Source organism: Suillus paluster (genome assembly GCF_016628075.1).
Source record: "Suillus paluster strain FC165 chromosome Unknown EDB91scaffold_33, whole genome shotgun sequence".
Classification (NCBI taxonomy): domain Eukaryota; kingdom Fungi; phylum Basidiomycota; class Agaricomycetes; order Boletales; family Suillaceae; genus Suillus; species Suillus paluster.
In genome coordinates this window covers 219,945-232,153 of record NW_024537593.1, presented here as the reverse complement: position 1 = coordinate 232,153, position 12,209 = coordinate 219,945, and the positions used below count along the sequence as shown (strand labels likewise).

General features: G+C 49.7%; 5 protein-coding genes across 5 annotated transcripts; 3 read left to right on the top strand and 2 right to left on the bottom strand.

Moving 5' to 3' along the window:
- Positions 1-3,201: 3,201 nt before the first annotated feature.
- Positions 3,202-3,825, top strand: EDB91DRAFT_465726 (hydrophobin). Its single transcript, XM_041327351.1, has 3 exons — positions 3,202-3,325; positions 3,384-3,545; positions 3,599-3,825. The coding sequence occupies exons 1-3, from the start codon at positions 3,221-3,223 to the stop codon at positions 3,644-3,646; spliced, it is 315 nt and encodes a 104-aa protein (XP_041176248.1). The 5' UTR covers positions 3,202-3,220; the 3' UTR covers positions 3,647-3,825.
- Positions 3,826-4,929: 1,104 nt separating this feature from the next.
- EDB91DRAFT_1139112 (uncharacterized protein) lies at positions 4,930-6,102 on the bottom strand. Its single transcript, XM_041318915.1, has one exon. It carries the CDS (start codon positions 6,050-6,052, stop codon positions 5,369-5,371), a length of 684 nt encoding a protein of 227 aa, XP_041176247.1. The 5' UTR covers positions 6,053-6,102; the 3' UTR covers positions 4,930-5,368.
- A 9-nt stretch (positions 6,103-6,111) lies between these two features.
- On the top strand, positions 6,112-6,599 carry EDB91DRAFT_1224067 (uncharacterized protein; the record flags this gene model as incomplete). The annotated part of the gene is made up of 4 exons (XM_041320947.1): positions 6,112-6,178; positions 6,236-6,403; positions 6,469-6,483; positions 6,536-6,599. The coding sequence occupies exons 1-4, from the start codon at positions 6,171-6,173 to the stop codon at positions 6,597-6,599; spliced, it is 255 nt and encodes an 84-aa protein (XP_041176246.1). The 5' UTR covers positions 6,112-6,170.
- A 1,920-nt stretch (positions 6,600-8,519) lies between these two features.
- Positions 8,520-9,387, top strand: EDB91DRAFT_1139103 (hydrophobin). The gene is made up of 3 exons (XM_041318914.1): positions 8,520-8,780; positions 8,835-8,996; positions 9,051-9,387. The coding sequence occupies exons 1-3, from the start codon at positions 8,676-8,678 to the stop codon at positions 9,096-9,098; spliced, it is 315 nt and encodes a 104-aa protein (XP_041176245.1). The 5' UTR covers positions 8,520-8,675; the 3' UTR covers positions 9,099-9,387.
- EDB91DRAFT_1139102 (uncharacterized protein) lies at positions 9,388-11,863 on the bottom strand. Its single transcript, XM_041318913.1, has 4 exons — positions 11,225-11,863; positions 11,077-11,171; positions 10,192-10,963; positions 9,388-10,095 (listed from the first exon to the last, which is right to left on the bottom strand). Exons 1-4 carry the CDS (start codon positions 11,719-11,721, stop codon positions 9,630-9,632), a joined length of 1,830 nt encoding a protein of 609 aa, XP_041176244.1. The 5' UTR covers positions 11,722-11,863; the 3' UTR covers positions 9,388-9,629.
- Positions 11,864-12,209: the final 346 nt, after the last annotated feature.

Sequence of the window (12,209 nt, the reverse complement as noted above, 5' to 3'; positions counted from 1 at the left end):
ATAAAATTTTCCGTCTAATCCGGCACTGGCAGTGTATTTTACATCCGGGAACATGACAAGAGCGGAGAGTTGGTCATCGTGCAAGAGTGGGTCGGTATGACCGCGACTCGAACGACGAGTTCCTCTCCGTCAATCGCCTGCCATTTTCGGATGGTAGTATCAGCCGACCCGGAGAAGATGTGTACGCCGTCCTTGGACCAATACAACGACATCACCAATTGTTGATCCCGACGAGTAGCTCTCCGTCCTTTGACCATACGCAGATCACGTTGTCCTCCCCACCGCTCGTAATTTTGTCGCCTTGTGGAGAGTATTTGACAATCTATACTCAACCTTTATTGGTCTCTATCGGCAGTGCTATTTGTCGGCCGGTATCTGGATTCCAGCGTCGTATGGTGCCGTCTTCCGATCCACTTGCTATCTCTAGGGCATTGGAAGACCAATCGAGGCACCTCACCGGAGCATTATGCCCCTCCCACAGGTCACCAATCAAGCTGCCCTTCCTTATGTTCCAGAACCGTAGCTTGTTGTCCTTACCTCCACTTACGACCATTGTGCCATCTGGAGACATCGCTATTACCGCTCCTCCACCACTATCCCAAGGCTTTCCTATCAGTTCCCCGTTTCTTTTCCACTGACGAATCAAACCATCTTCCGAAGTGCTCATTATATTGCAATTGGTGCCCAAGAGGCAACACTCCATATGTATCTGGAGTGACCCTCGATGATGCACTCCGGCGTCAAACTTCCTGCTGGACGTTCTAGCATAGGTTTCTTCCACGATGTAGTCCGAGTGTTGTGATTGACGGAGTAGGACCGACCGAGTGGTGAGATATGCCATTCGCATCTGGATCAACAAGATTCCCGGGATTATCTACGCTCAAACATGAGTTTCTCGCTCCTAGTGGCACATTATTCACTGACCTAGTTGCACTCCTGGAATAGGTCGCTTCATTGAGACCATAATGAGCGTGTCGTCTTGATACTGTGTTCCGCCATCTAACACCTTAGACTGCTACCATTGAGGAGAGTGTGTTATTCCCACCTGCTTCTTGTTGAATCAATCAACAGGTTTCACAACGTCGTTGCTTACCTTCCCAAAGTGCATCCTGGCGGTGTTGTGCACCATATGGTGGCGGATGCTTCGCGCTCGTTCGGAGAGGTGTAACACGTGCCGGTGAGTCTAACAGTGATTCCACTTTTCTCCGTCTTGCTGATGCGCTCGACTCGGCCTCTTCGTGGTGCATAACCCTGATGTGTTTACAGACGGGTGGACAGTGAGATGAGGCGCAAAATCAATAGTCAAGGTGAATGAATGGTGGTGGTGGTGATGAAGAGACCTGCTAGATGCTCAGTGTTGCATGCTGTAATTTCAGGCGTTCGCATGATAGTGGCAGTGCTGCCATCAGAGGAAGGAGACCTCGGTCCGGTTCGAAGGCTGTTTGATGTGCCTCGGTTCGTCAAGTACGTTTCGTCATCGCTGGCACCAAGTCCGATAGCGAGCGTAAAGATCAGGAGATTGTTTGATCCTGGGCACATATATCGAGTTCGTACGTTGTGCTCACGTAGAGCGTAGCAGCACTCCCAGACAAAGCACAACCAGTAACTGGGACTATAAATTGAAAAGTCCAGTCGGCACATGTGCAAAATGTGACGAAGGGAACAAGAATATAGACGCTCAAAGCCCGAGATTCCTATTCTTGGTTAATGTCCCCGAGGGAGTGTTCAGCACATGGATCTAGGGACACGAGCACAGGGAATGGGGGGGGGGGGGGGGGGGGGGGAGGTGTGTAAGGAGAAAAGAAACGTTGGAGCTGAATGAGGGTCGGGGTGGTAAGAGTTAACTTTGACAGGAGGAGGATCAATGTGGGGGAAGGGGACCGGCCCCGAGTACTAGCGTGCTTATGACATATTCCTTCTATCTCGTGAAAGCAGCTGATTTGAGGAGAACTTCTTTACAATATTGTGCGAGAACGCGGATACTTTCATCTACCGTGGGGGAAGTGTATCGTGAGTCAGAGCTAAGGGGAAGCCATGCAAGTCGACGCCGCCGTCAGATTTGCCGCCGACACGTCATAAGGACATTTATTCTTGAAGCAGCTGCTGGAGCGAAAGTTGCTCAAATGCTGGAAGTTCCTCGTGTGACTGAAGCGTAAGTACCTAGAGGCTACTGGTAGCAAAATCAATCCGGGAAAACCCGGGCTATTTCTCCAACTCTTCCCCCAAGTCATCCCAACTTTGACGTGCCTTGCCATGCGAAACCCATGTGATCGGGACACCCCTTCCTCGTAATTGCAAGTTGTGGTGAAGTCTCGTCGGACCTCCAACTTCCCACCATTTTTACTGTATTTCAACCATTTCGGAAAATATTAATGCCCGACTCATTCAGAGTGGAATGTCGAATCAGCACCTGCCATCGAATAGTGTGCTCTGACACTCCTTGAGTTCTTTTGCGTTCTGATCCGGAAGGTTGGAACCCCACGACATTACTGTATCCAGTCTGTATTCTCGCCATCTTGCCGAACCTCCGACTCGCACTAGTACTGGCACTTCAAACACTGCTAGTGTTACAGGGTCGTCCGAGCTCCATACTACATAGGCGACCATAGGATGATATGATACATCCTCCCATTCTGCACTGTCCTAAGAGACTCGACAATCTTCTCTGAACGCTCAAATGCCTTTATTTTACCTCGGATCTCCGAGTGGCTGGCAATAGCTGGAGCCAGATCTGCAACGGCACGTTTCTCAGGCAAAGATTGTTTGAGGTGACTATTCTTCGAATGTGCCTGTCAATACCATGACCCTGCACATCCGAACGGTCTCAGCGAGCTGAGCGAGCTCGTAATCGTCGGCGCTAAAGTGCTGTCTTTCCCAACACTTGTTTTGGCACGTAACCAAAAACAATGCTGGGGACGCACCTTTTCCGCCAATTGTTGTCGAGCCCAGGGTCCGTCAATCAATTAATTATCGCAATAGCAGCCAGAAATCAAGGCACGTGCCAGATGTGTCTTACGTTCTACAATTTCAGACCTCGACGGACCGACCAAGCATCAAAGGTGAACATCTAAACTTATCTCGGAACTAAGTATCTCCAATAAATTCAGGCTGAGTTCTCTTCCAGCGTATGTATAAAATGTGGGCTCTGAAGACGAGCATTGTTTTCCCGTTCCCTCAACAGTCCTAGCACCTCTCAACCAACCTCTCTCTTGTTTCAAAAATGTTCGCTCGCCTCTTCCCTGTTGCCTCCCTCGTCGCCTTCGCTGTTGCCAACGATGGCCAGTGCAACACCGGCAACATTCAGTGCTGTAAGAGTTCTGATTCTGTATGTGAATGTATTTTTCCTAGCGGAGCATGCTGGCTGACGAATGACCGGTTACTAGATCAGCAGCTACAACGCTATCGCTGAGATTCTGGGACTTGTCCCCATTGTTTCTGATATTTCTGGCCTCGTTGGCCTCAACTGTAGCCCCCTCTCCATTATCGGCCTCGGCTCTGGCTGTGAGGCTAACCAGGAGCCCTTGTGCTGCAGCGATAACAAATATGTAAGTGCTTCCGCGATGGCCTATGTTGCTCCCCAGTAATGACCGCGCTTTAGAACGGTCTTATTAACATTGGCTGCTCTCCTATTAACCTCGGCCTCTAAATGGCCAGTATACCTTGGTTGGACAGGCGATTGATGTGGGGTTGGAAAGTCGCTCATTTGATATTGATACCCCTCGTCGTGGAGGATCGTAGTACTTCATCCTAATCACACGGTCTCTGTTTGCTTTTCTTGTGCGCTCATGTCTATTGCAAGTCCTGCACTCGTATCGTTGCTTGGCTAACTTGTTGATGAGATTCATAAATCGTATGTGGCCTAAACAGAGAAGCACCTGGTCATCTAGAACTATCCGCACTGCCATGGTCTGGCAAAGCTCGTGGTTGATATTAGTAGAGCATTGGTAAGTAACGAGACTGGTATCAAACTATATCAAGTGGCACATGAGAGCGCATTTTGCACAAGCGTTGTTATGACCACCACCGACAATCCACTGGTCTGAAAAATGCTGTCCCTCCTTGTTGTGCATATATACTCCGTTCAACCTGCAGACGTCAGCCAGTGATGTGCATTATCAGAAAGAGGCCTACCTCGACGAGCACGCATATCGGTTGGCTATTCTTTGTACTTTCCATCGCACTAGAAATCCACCTTCTAAGGATGCGTACCTCAATTAGTTAGTAGGTGTACACGAAAAGGAAGAGAGTGAGTGATGGAGTGACTGAGAGATGATAGATGCGAAGGGGAACGACGACGACCAATGAAAAATACGCAGCACCTCACACCTTCATACAAAAATCCTTCAGCCCCACCGGTTCAGCCATGTGTTTACAGGTTGTATTGCGTAGCTGCAGTTGCTTCCGCGTCAGACTCAGGGGAATTCCGTATCTCTAGCAGAGAGGAGCGACGGCGAGAAACTGACATCATCTTCGCGACAAGGAGCGACGTCGATGGAACGTCTGGAGATCACGCGTTCCTTGTGTCCACGGTTCGATGGGTATTGGAGCGGGACTGGACAATGCGGTGCCTTGGAGTATAGAATCTGAATGGCGCCATCGGGATAGGTAGCCAGTGATGCCTGTTAGAGTCCGAACGATCCGAGCGATCAGAGACGAAGAAGACCGACCGATCCGAGATCGTTGAGGAGAGAGAGTGACAGGTGGTCCGAGCCCAAGCCAAAAAGGACATTGTCGAGCGACGCGTTGACGTCGGCTCGCGTCCTGCAATATGTTACTTATATGTTTGATATATTTTTCGTTTCTATCTACCTTAGTATAAGAACGCCACCAGTAGCCCGAGCGCATCTCAGCTTCTTTCAAGAGACTGAGATGTGAGTTAATAGTCTCTACGTATCGATTAGAACAGAACTGACGAGGCCCTAGTAGTATACTTGTTTACTATATGATCTTGATTGAGAAAGCACGGCGTGCTTTACGGATGGATGGACAACTTGATGTTGCTCAAGATCATTGATCGAGGGCGGTGAGAGATGGTGGAGGTAATGAAGAGACCCGCTAGACGCTCATATTTGCATGCAGGCCCCTCGCTGAAACCAGATAGTGAGTGGCAGTGTTGAAGCGCTCGCAGGTGACTTCGGTTCAGTTCGCACTTCACTTCGTTTTGTAAGTTCCACCAAATTCGATAGCAAGCGTCAAGAGATGGAGTTTACTTGAGCCTGGGCACACGCTATTTGAGCCCGTACGCCGTACTCTCAAGCAAAGCACTCTACAATTACAAGCCCAGTCGGTACCTCTGCAAAGTTTGACCAAAAGGGACATGGATATATAACATATATACATACAGTGGTCGTCGAGTCATCCATGCAAGTTATTCATCAATATCCTGAAGCTGAGCGTCAATACTGCAAGCATCCGGCGTCCAGTTCTGCACCCTCTTGTCACGACACCACAAGCCAGGCCGCCCGCCTCCAGCGAGGTCACGTTCCCAACGAACATCAAGTTCGCCACGAAGAATACCATGTGCACCACCAAGAGCTGGGTTCCAGAAAGCGGAGCCAACTTCCCCGAGGGTGTTTTCAGCGCATGAATCTGAGGACACAGGCACAGAGGATATATGGGGAGGGAGGTGCATGAGGAGAAAGGGGACACTGGAGCCGAGTGCGCGGGTGAGGGTTGCGATGGTGAATTTCGACTCTGAGAGGAGGAGGGCTACTGTTCCCAGTTCAGACACGGGTGTAGTGGAGCTGGCCCGAGTGTGCATATGCCATACGCCTTCCATCTCCCGGACATAGTTCGGCGAGAATTTCTTCTTTTCTGCTTTACACTGTGCAAGGACGCGGATTCGTCTACGAGGAAGTGTAATTGGAGAAGACTTGGAGTCAGAGAGGGGAAGCCACCACCATCCAAGCAAGTCGACGCCGCCGTCAGACTTGCCACCGACGCGTTTGAGTGACATTGAAAAACATTCTTGAAGCACTTGTAGCGACCGTTGCTCGAAAGCTGTTCCACGCGCAACTGTAGATAGTGTGCTCTGAGTAATTGAAGGGAGCATAGAAGGAACAGCAAGTGTACTCGGACAGTCTTAATTTGGTGGGAGCAAAACTCATCCGGAAAAACCCGGGCTACTTCACTTCTACTTCAAACCTCTTCCTCCACCTCCGAAAATCAACATGTCTTAGTGCGCTTCCCTTTCTATCTTATGTCTCACTAATCCACTGACACATTGGACCGGCAGCGTCATCCTCGGCCGGGCCATTAAAACTGAGCACCTCACATTGGGTACACTCTTCGCGACCGGCGGTGCCGTCTTTGCATCCCTTGGTGGAAAGAAGGATTCTGCATCTTCAGGAAAACCTCTTGCAGAGCGCGTGAAAGAGGCTGTACCTATTAATGCTGGGTCGAGGTGCGTTTACAGTCGTTCTCACTCGTATGCGAACCTGGACTGACGTGCGGCGTTTGTCTCTACAGTGAAGAGGAACAATTGTACGTGTATTCACAGCATCAATCGACTTGTGCTGCAGCACGGACTGATCAGGATGAACAGTATCAACAACTTTATTGCAGAGGCCGAGAAAGAGGGTGGGGCAGCGCATCATTGATTCTGGTATGCAGTGCCGAGGGATGTAGCTATTACCTTGGTGGTCAGAGACATCCAGCACAGTGACCTGCGGAAATAGAGTTTTTTCTCGCTATCATTGTTACCACCGTCTCCGGGCCTATGTTTGCAAGCAAGAATTTCGAAGGGTTTCCGTCATCATTGTTCCAGGTGTTATTCGCGATGGTTGCGTTGCTTTGCAACTGCCAGATCACCAGCATACTGACAGTGATTCATTACCAACTGCGTTCTCTCATACTCGCGAAAACGTCCATGTATTCTACTGTCTAATGATATTCACTCATATCACCAGGAACGCCAACAGTATGACACCAGGAAGAAGCAAACACCTGGCCCTCTAGAACACCTCCGGCTCCCCAACAGCAGCGTCCTCTCTCTCCTCCCTACCCTACTCACCCCCCACCTACCAATGTCCACACCCAGCGTCTCCACCAACGATGCTACCAAGGTCCTCAAAACCACCCGCCGGCATTCCTCCCTCCCACGTGTCCTGGCTCGTCGATGTGTATTCGTAACACGCACAATCTAAGCCCACGGCCGTTGCTGATGCCTTGATGAACACGGCGCATAGAATGGGAAATTCATCTAAGGTTGGTGCCAGACCCAAAAAGACCTGACGCTCGGTAAATAGACAGACTCTGGTGGGGCTCGAGGAAATGCATGGGTTGAACACGGTTGGGGAAACCCGTGCGTACTTGAGCGTTGGGAATACCAATGGGGGTGCAATGATGAATGATGATGAATGATGCTCCAGATATAAGACGACGGCATGGGAGTCATGTACACAAATACAACACTATGCCCATGTACATAGGATGACCCGAGCTGGTGCAGACCCAAAATGCACAAGAGAGCGAAGAGGGAAAATCATGGAGTAACAGAGTGTGTTCCAGCAAATAACCCCATGGCTGCCGCGAGGGGGGACGACGACGACCAAAGAAAAATCCGCAACAACTAACTTCATAGGAAACTTCTTCCGTTCCGCTAGTTGAACCTTACGCTTGTGTTGGTCGTTCGTGAGACCCTTGTACCCCCGTTGGAGGTTGAAGAGGTTGCGTTGAACTGTCAGCCTCGTTACCACTCAGACGTTGCATGGCCACGACCACTTCTGCCTCGATAGGAGGGGCAATTCCATATCTCTGCAAATTGTTCTTAGTGATATCAAAGTGGAGCGATGACGAACTATTCACATCGTCCTCACGAACAGGAGCTACATCAACGGAGCGGCTGGATGTTTCTACAGGTTGAGGTTCCAATGTCGGAGCTCGCGTGTTATTGATTGATGCACAGGACGAGAGCCGAAATGTAGGGAACCGAAAAAAAATACGCCTAATGATACTCACACTCATATATCATTTTCAATGGGATAAAAACAGACAAAAAAGCATTCTATTGTGACTTATTATATATACATAGCCTATACTAATGCTTCTCTACAGTAGATAGGTGGACATGGTGTGGTGGTGGGCAGGAATATGCTGGGGAGGAGTCACGTGGAAAATGTTGAGATCCAGGAGATGACCAGAAATGACTATGTTTTGGATGTAGTGACAAAGTTCTCCGGAGGGGTGGAGGTGCATATACTATAAGGTTTAGGAAGTGCCGAGAAGCTACTTCAATTGTTTGATGCCATGCATGGCTACATTTATACAATCCTAGTTATATTGGCATACATGAATAGCCTACCGAACAGTCTCGACGGCCAGCGAGGCCGAAATTGTCGACACTTGTTCTCAAAATTTTTTAATTGCACATACGTAACTCGATAAATTGCTAAGGACGTACGGGTGCCATTTCCCGCCAATCGTCGTCAAGCCCAGACCGCCAAATGGACCAGAAATCAAGGCACGTGCTCATACGCGTCTCGGCATCTTACGTTTCTTAACTACTTAGTACGTTCTGCAATTTAAATTTCTGAACTATGCCCAAAGAAATTCAAGCTGAGCTCTCTTCCAACATATAAAATACGGGCTCTGAAGATAATTTTTTTTTCAGTTCTTTACCGTTCTCTTAACAGCCTCTCAACCAACTCCCTTCATCCTCTCCTCTCTCAGTAAACATGTTCGCTCGTCTCTTCGCTGTTGCCTCTCTTGCCGCCGTTGCTATTGCCACCAGTGGCCAATGCAACACCGGCAGCATCACATGTTGCGAGAGTAAAACTTCCGTATGTGAATGTATTTTTTCCAGTGAATCGGGATGACTGACAAATGGCCCGTAGACCAGCAACTACAACAGTGCTGCTGAGCTCCTAGGTCTCGTACCCGTTGCCGCTAATGTTGCTGCGGACGTTGGCCTCGTCTGTAGCCCTGTCACTGTTGTTGGCACCGGTGCTGGCTGTGAGGCTAACCAGGAGCCTTTGTGCTGTACCGACAACAAATATGTAAGTGCTTGAACGATAGTCTATGACTCCCACTAAATCATCATCGCGTTGTAGAACGGCCTCGTTAACCTTGGCTGTACTCCCATCAACGTCAGCGCCTAGATTTCTAGCATGCTCTCGATGGTCAGTTTATTTGGGGAGTAATTAATGTGGGGTTGGAAGGTCGTTCACGGGCATTTATATTTGATACCGCATTGTCGACAATCATAGTACTTCATTCTAATCACTCGCTTTTTGTTTGCTTTAAAATTTCTGCGCGTTCATGTGAGATCCTTCACTGGCTTGACTGAGACACGGAACACGCGGTGATATTGTTCCTCTTCTGTTCTTTGCCTTATTCACTATCTCGCATCTAGCAATGCACCTCATGCTGTTGTGCGTGATTGTGTGCAGCTAGTAAGTACATGCGGTGATGCCAGGACACATCGAGTAAAAATTAGCACAAGTACTAGCGCAAAGAACAAAATACAGCGAATATCTATGTATAAACAATACAGTACCCCACGCATGCACCCTCATCCCAACAAACAGGTGCTATCAATTCGCGAATGCCTATAAACACAGTACACCCCCTTCTCAATATTCATCTACTATTCATCCGCCAGGCAACATCAACGTCGAGAAAAATAACTGCTACCAATTCCAATCATCGTCATCATCAAAACTCGTAGCCGTCGCCGTCCCTGGTTCGGCGGACACTCGCGGTTTGGACGTTTTGCCTGCAGACATAGACGCGGCAGAGGTAGGCTTAAGCACAGAAGGCATCATAACCCTCCCAGCATGTACCGTATTCTCCTCCTCGTCATCTTCCAGCCAACTGCCTGTACGCGGGGCTGAAGTATGACTACGAGTCTGCAAACACGTAGAACGCGTGAAGGGTGAACTCGTGTTTGACGACGGAGTGAGTAACGAAGCGGGTGAGGAGCTGCGTTGGGAGGCAGTGTTAGATGAGGATGAGGTGTGTAGGGATGATGGGAATGGGAAGAGGGATGGTGCGGGTGCTGGGGATGTGGCTACTGGGCTTGGGTTTAGTGCTGAGACGATGGATTGGGAGACGTCTGAGAGGAGGGTGGAAGCGCGCTTTTGGCTTTTGGAGAACCTGGTGACGAGGGTCAGTCTATTACACAATGCGAGCAAAAGAAATCGGTAAAAAAATGCACTACAAATTGAAAAGCGCGAAGAGGACATCACTTACACATCGCCTCCGAGCTTCCTCCCCACGTTTCCCCATGCCCCACCAACCACGGCGAGCGATCCGACGCCAGGCATCGATGAGGGAGGTGCCAGTGAGGCGCGTTTGGCACGTAGCGTATTTTTGCTGTGAGTTCCAGCACCGTCCGCATCGGTTTCTAAAGTCGATAAGTCCGCCGCCAAAAAGGACGCGTCCATCCCCAGATTCGACATACCCCGGACGACGTCTGGCGTCGAGTCGAGATCCACGCTGCCCCGACCGATATCCACACTAGTGCTCGTACTATTACACGACGTAGCATGCCTCGTGAATGCAGGCGGAGGATGAGACATGTCGCGTGATCGTCGACGGAAGATTTTTTCTTGTCTTGCTCTTGCTGCGTCATTGTCTCCCGTCTGTTTTGTAAGAATCGGTTCGTTATCTTCCGCGCTCTTGACAGAAAGGAGAGAAAGGTCCTCGTCCCAGACAGACGACACGGAAGTCCTCGAGAGCTGCCCAATCCTTGAACTGGTAGACATTGATGTGGAGGAGTCGCTCTCGCGCTGTGCGTGCCGCCTTGGGACCCCTGCTGTTTCTTCTGTGGTTGGTGCAGGAACGACTGAGGGGATGGGAGCAGTGAGGTCGGTTAGATCGCTCAGACCAGCTGCGAGTAATCTTACGCCTTCTTTGAGACCGTCTACGACAGAGGTGGTGGGTGTTGATGTGTTGGCGTTGGAGAAGGGAAGGGAGGGGTAGTGTGGTTCGCGGTTCACAATCCGTTCCCATTTGCGTTTTACTGGAAGACGAGTGTCAGATCGGTCCTATTAGGAATTTGGATAGGTATGATGGTAGGTATATGCTGCACCACAGCAGGGAAGGGACGAAAAGAAACTGCGCGAAAGAACTCACATTCCCCCAAGTCTCCTTCAACAGCAGCCAGCTGGCCCGTCAGCTCGAGACGTTTACTCTCAGCGGCCGCAATTGCGTGTAGGAGATCGGCGTGTCTGAGATTAGGTTCCGTTAACATCAATACAGGTACGCAGAAACCAGAACGTACTTCTCAGCAAGCGTCAGCGCAACTCTCTCTGTACCTCCACTAGCACTAGCACTCCCAAAGCTCACATGTGCGCGGGCTTCCCCAACTGCGTTCAACCCGCGTAACTCCTCGAGCCCTGCCATAGTTCGCCTCTTCATCGAGCGTGAAGTCCTTTTAGGTCCTCCTCCAAACTCGGATGAACTTCCAATTCCGTGTACCGTATTCGTTCCTATCAAAGCATCAGCAACGGTCGTAGACGTAGACTGCGCGTGTCGTGAGTATACATCGACGCGAGAAGACACGTAGGAAATAGAGGATTGTCGGCGTGTAGCTTTGAGAGCTTTGGTCGCGTCGTTCGTGAAAATTTCTCGTGTGTGGGCATTTGTGAGTGGTGTGCTGCGAGTTGGAGGGGGTGAATAAGGCGGGGATGGCAGAGAGCTCGCTGCTGTTGGCGAGCTGGACGTGTTCAATAGCGAAAGGTGTTTGCTGCTTGCTGGTGTCGTGGTGTCGGTGTTCATGGTGGTGGTATATGATTGACTTGTCGTGGTGGTATCGTTAGACAGCAGAATACATGGAATTGTCGTGAATCGTGAATATGAGTGAGAGAATGTAGTTGACACTAGCTGGCAGTTGCAAAGCAACGATCGCGAACAACAAATCATGAGCCAAAAATGGAAACTCTCCGGAATTCTCGCTTACCAAAACATAAGTCCGTGATCCGTGGACAAGTACTGGACGCAGGTATATCAGATCTGACTTTATTCTGTCCAGCAACTTGCAAGGTATCTGCATCTCTCTATACTTGTATATTAATATGAGGACTAGAATTAATTGCACCGCCCTTCTTCTCGGCGTCTGCAATCATGGAGGCGCCCGCAAATACAGCATGCAAGACTGAGCGCCTAGCAGGTCTCTTACCTCCTTTCACCTTCGACTATTGATTTTGCACATCATCGACCTTTGCCTCAGTGTTGGTAAGCACGTCGACGTTGCTCGATCAAGGCCA

Excerpts from the sequence above, each read along its gene's own strand:
- EDB91DRAFT_465726 (XM_041327351.1), top strand. The coding sequence starts at position 3,221 with ATGTTCGCTCGCCTCTTCCCTGTTGCCTCCCTCGTCGCCTTCGCTGTT. Across the intron at positions 3,326-3,383 it reads GCTGTAAGAGTTCTGATTCT|ATCAGCAGCTACAACGCTAT; the intron begins GTATGTGAATGT and ends ACCGGTTACTAG. Across the intron at positions 3,546-3,598 it reads GCTGCAGCGATAACAAATAT|AACGGTCTTATTAACATTGG; the intron begins GTAAGTGCTTCC and ends ACCGCGCTTTAG.
- EDB91DRAFT_1139112 (XM_041318915.1), bottom strand. The coding sequence starts at position 6,052 with ATGCTCCCTTCAATTACTCAGAGCACACTATCTACAGTTGCGCGTGGA.
- EDB91DRAFT_1139103 (XM_041318914.1), top strand. The coding sequence starts at position 8,676 with ATGTTCGCTCGTCTCTTCGCTGTTGCCTCTCTTGCCGCCGTTGCTATT. Across the intron at positions 8,781-8,834 it reads GTTGCGAGAGTAAAACTTCC|ACCAGCAACTACAACAGTGC; the intron begins GTATGTGAATGT and ends AATGGCCCGTAG. Across the intron at positions 8,997-9,050 it reads GCTGTACCGACAACAAATAT|AACGGCCTCGTTAACCTTGG; the intron begins GTAAGTGCTTGA and ends ATCGCGTTGTAG.
- EDB91DRAFT_1139102 (XM_041318913.1), bottom strand. The coding sequence starts at position 11,721 with ATGAACACCGACACCACGACACCAGCAAGCAGCAAACACCTTTCGCTA. Across the intron at positions 10,964-11,076 it reads TGAAGGAGACTTGGGGGAAT|TAAAACGCAAATGGGAACGG; the intron begins GTGAGTTCTTTC and ends CTCGTCTTCCAG. Across the intron at positions 10,096-10,191 it reads AGGAAGCTCGGAGGCGATGT|GTTCTCCAAAAGCCAAAAGC; the intron begins GTAAGTGATGTC and ends CCTCGTCACCAG.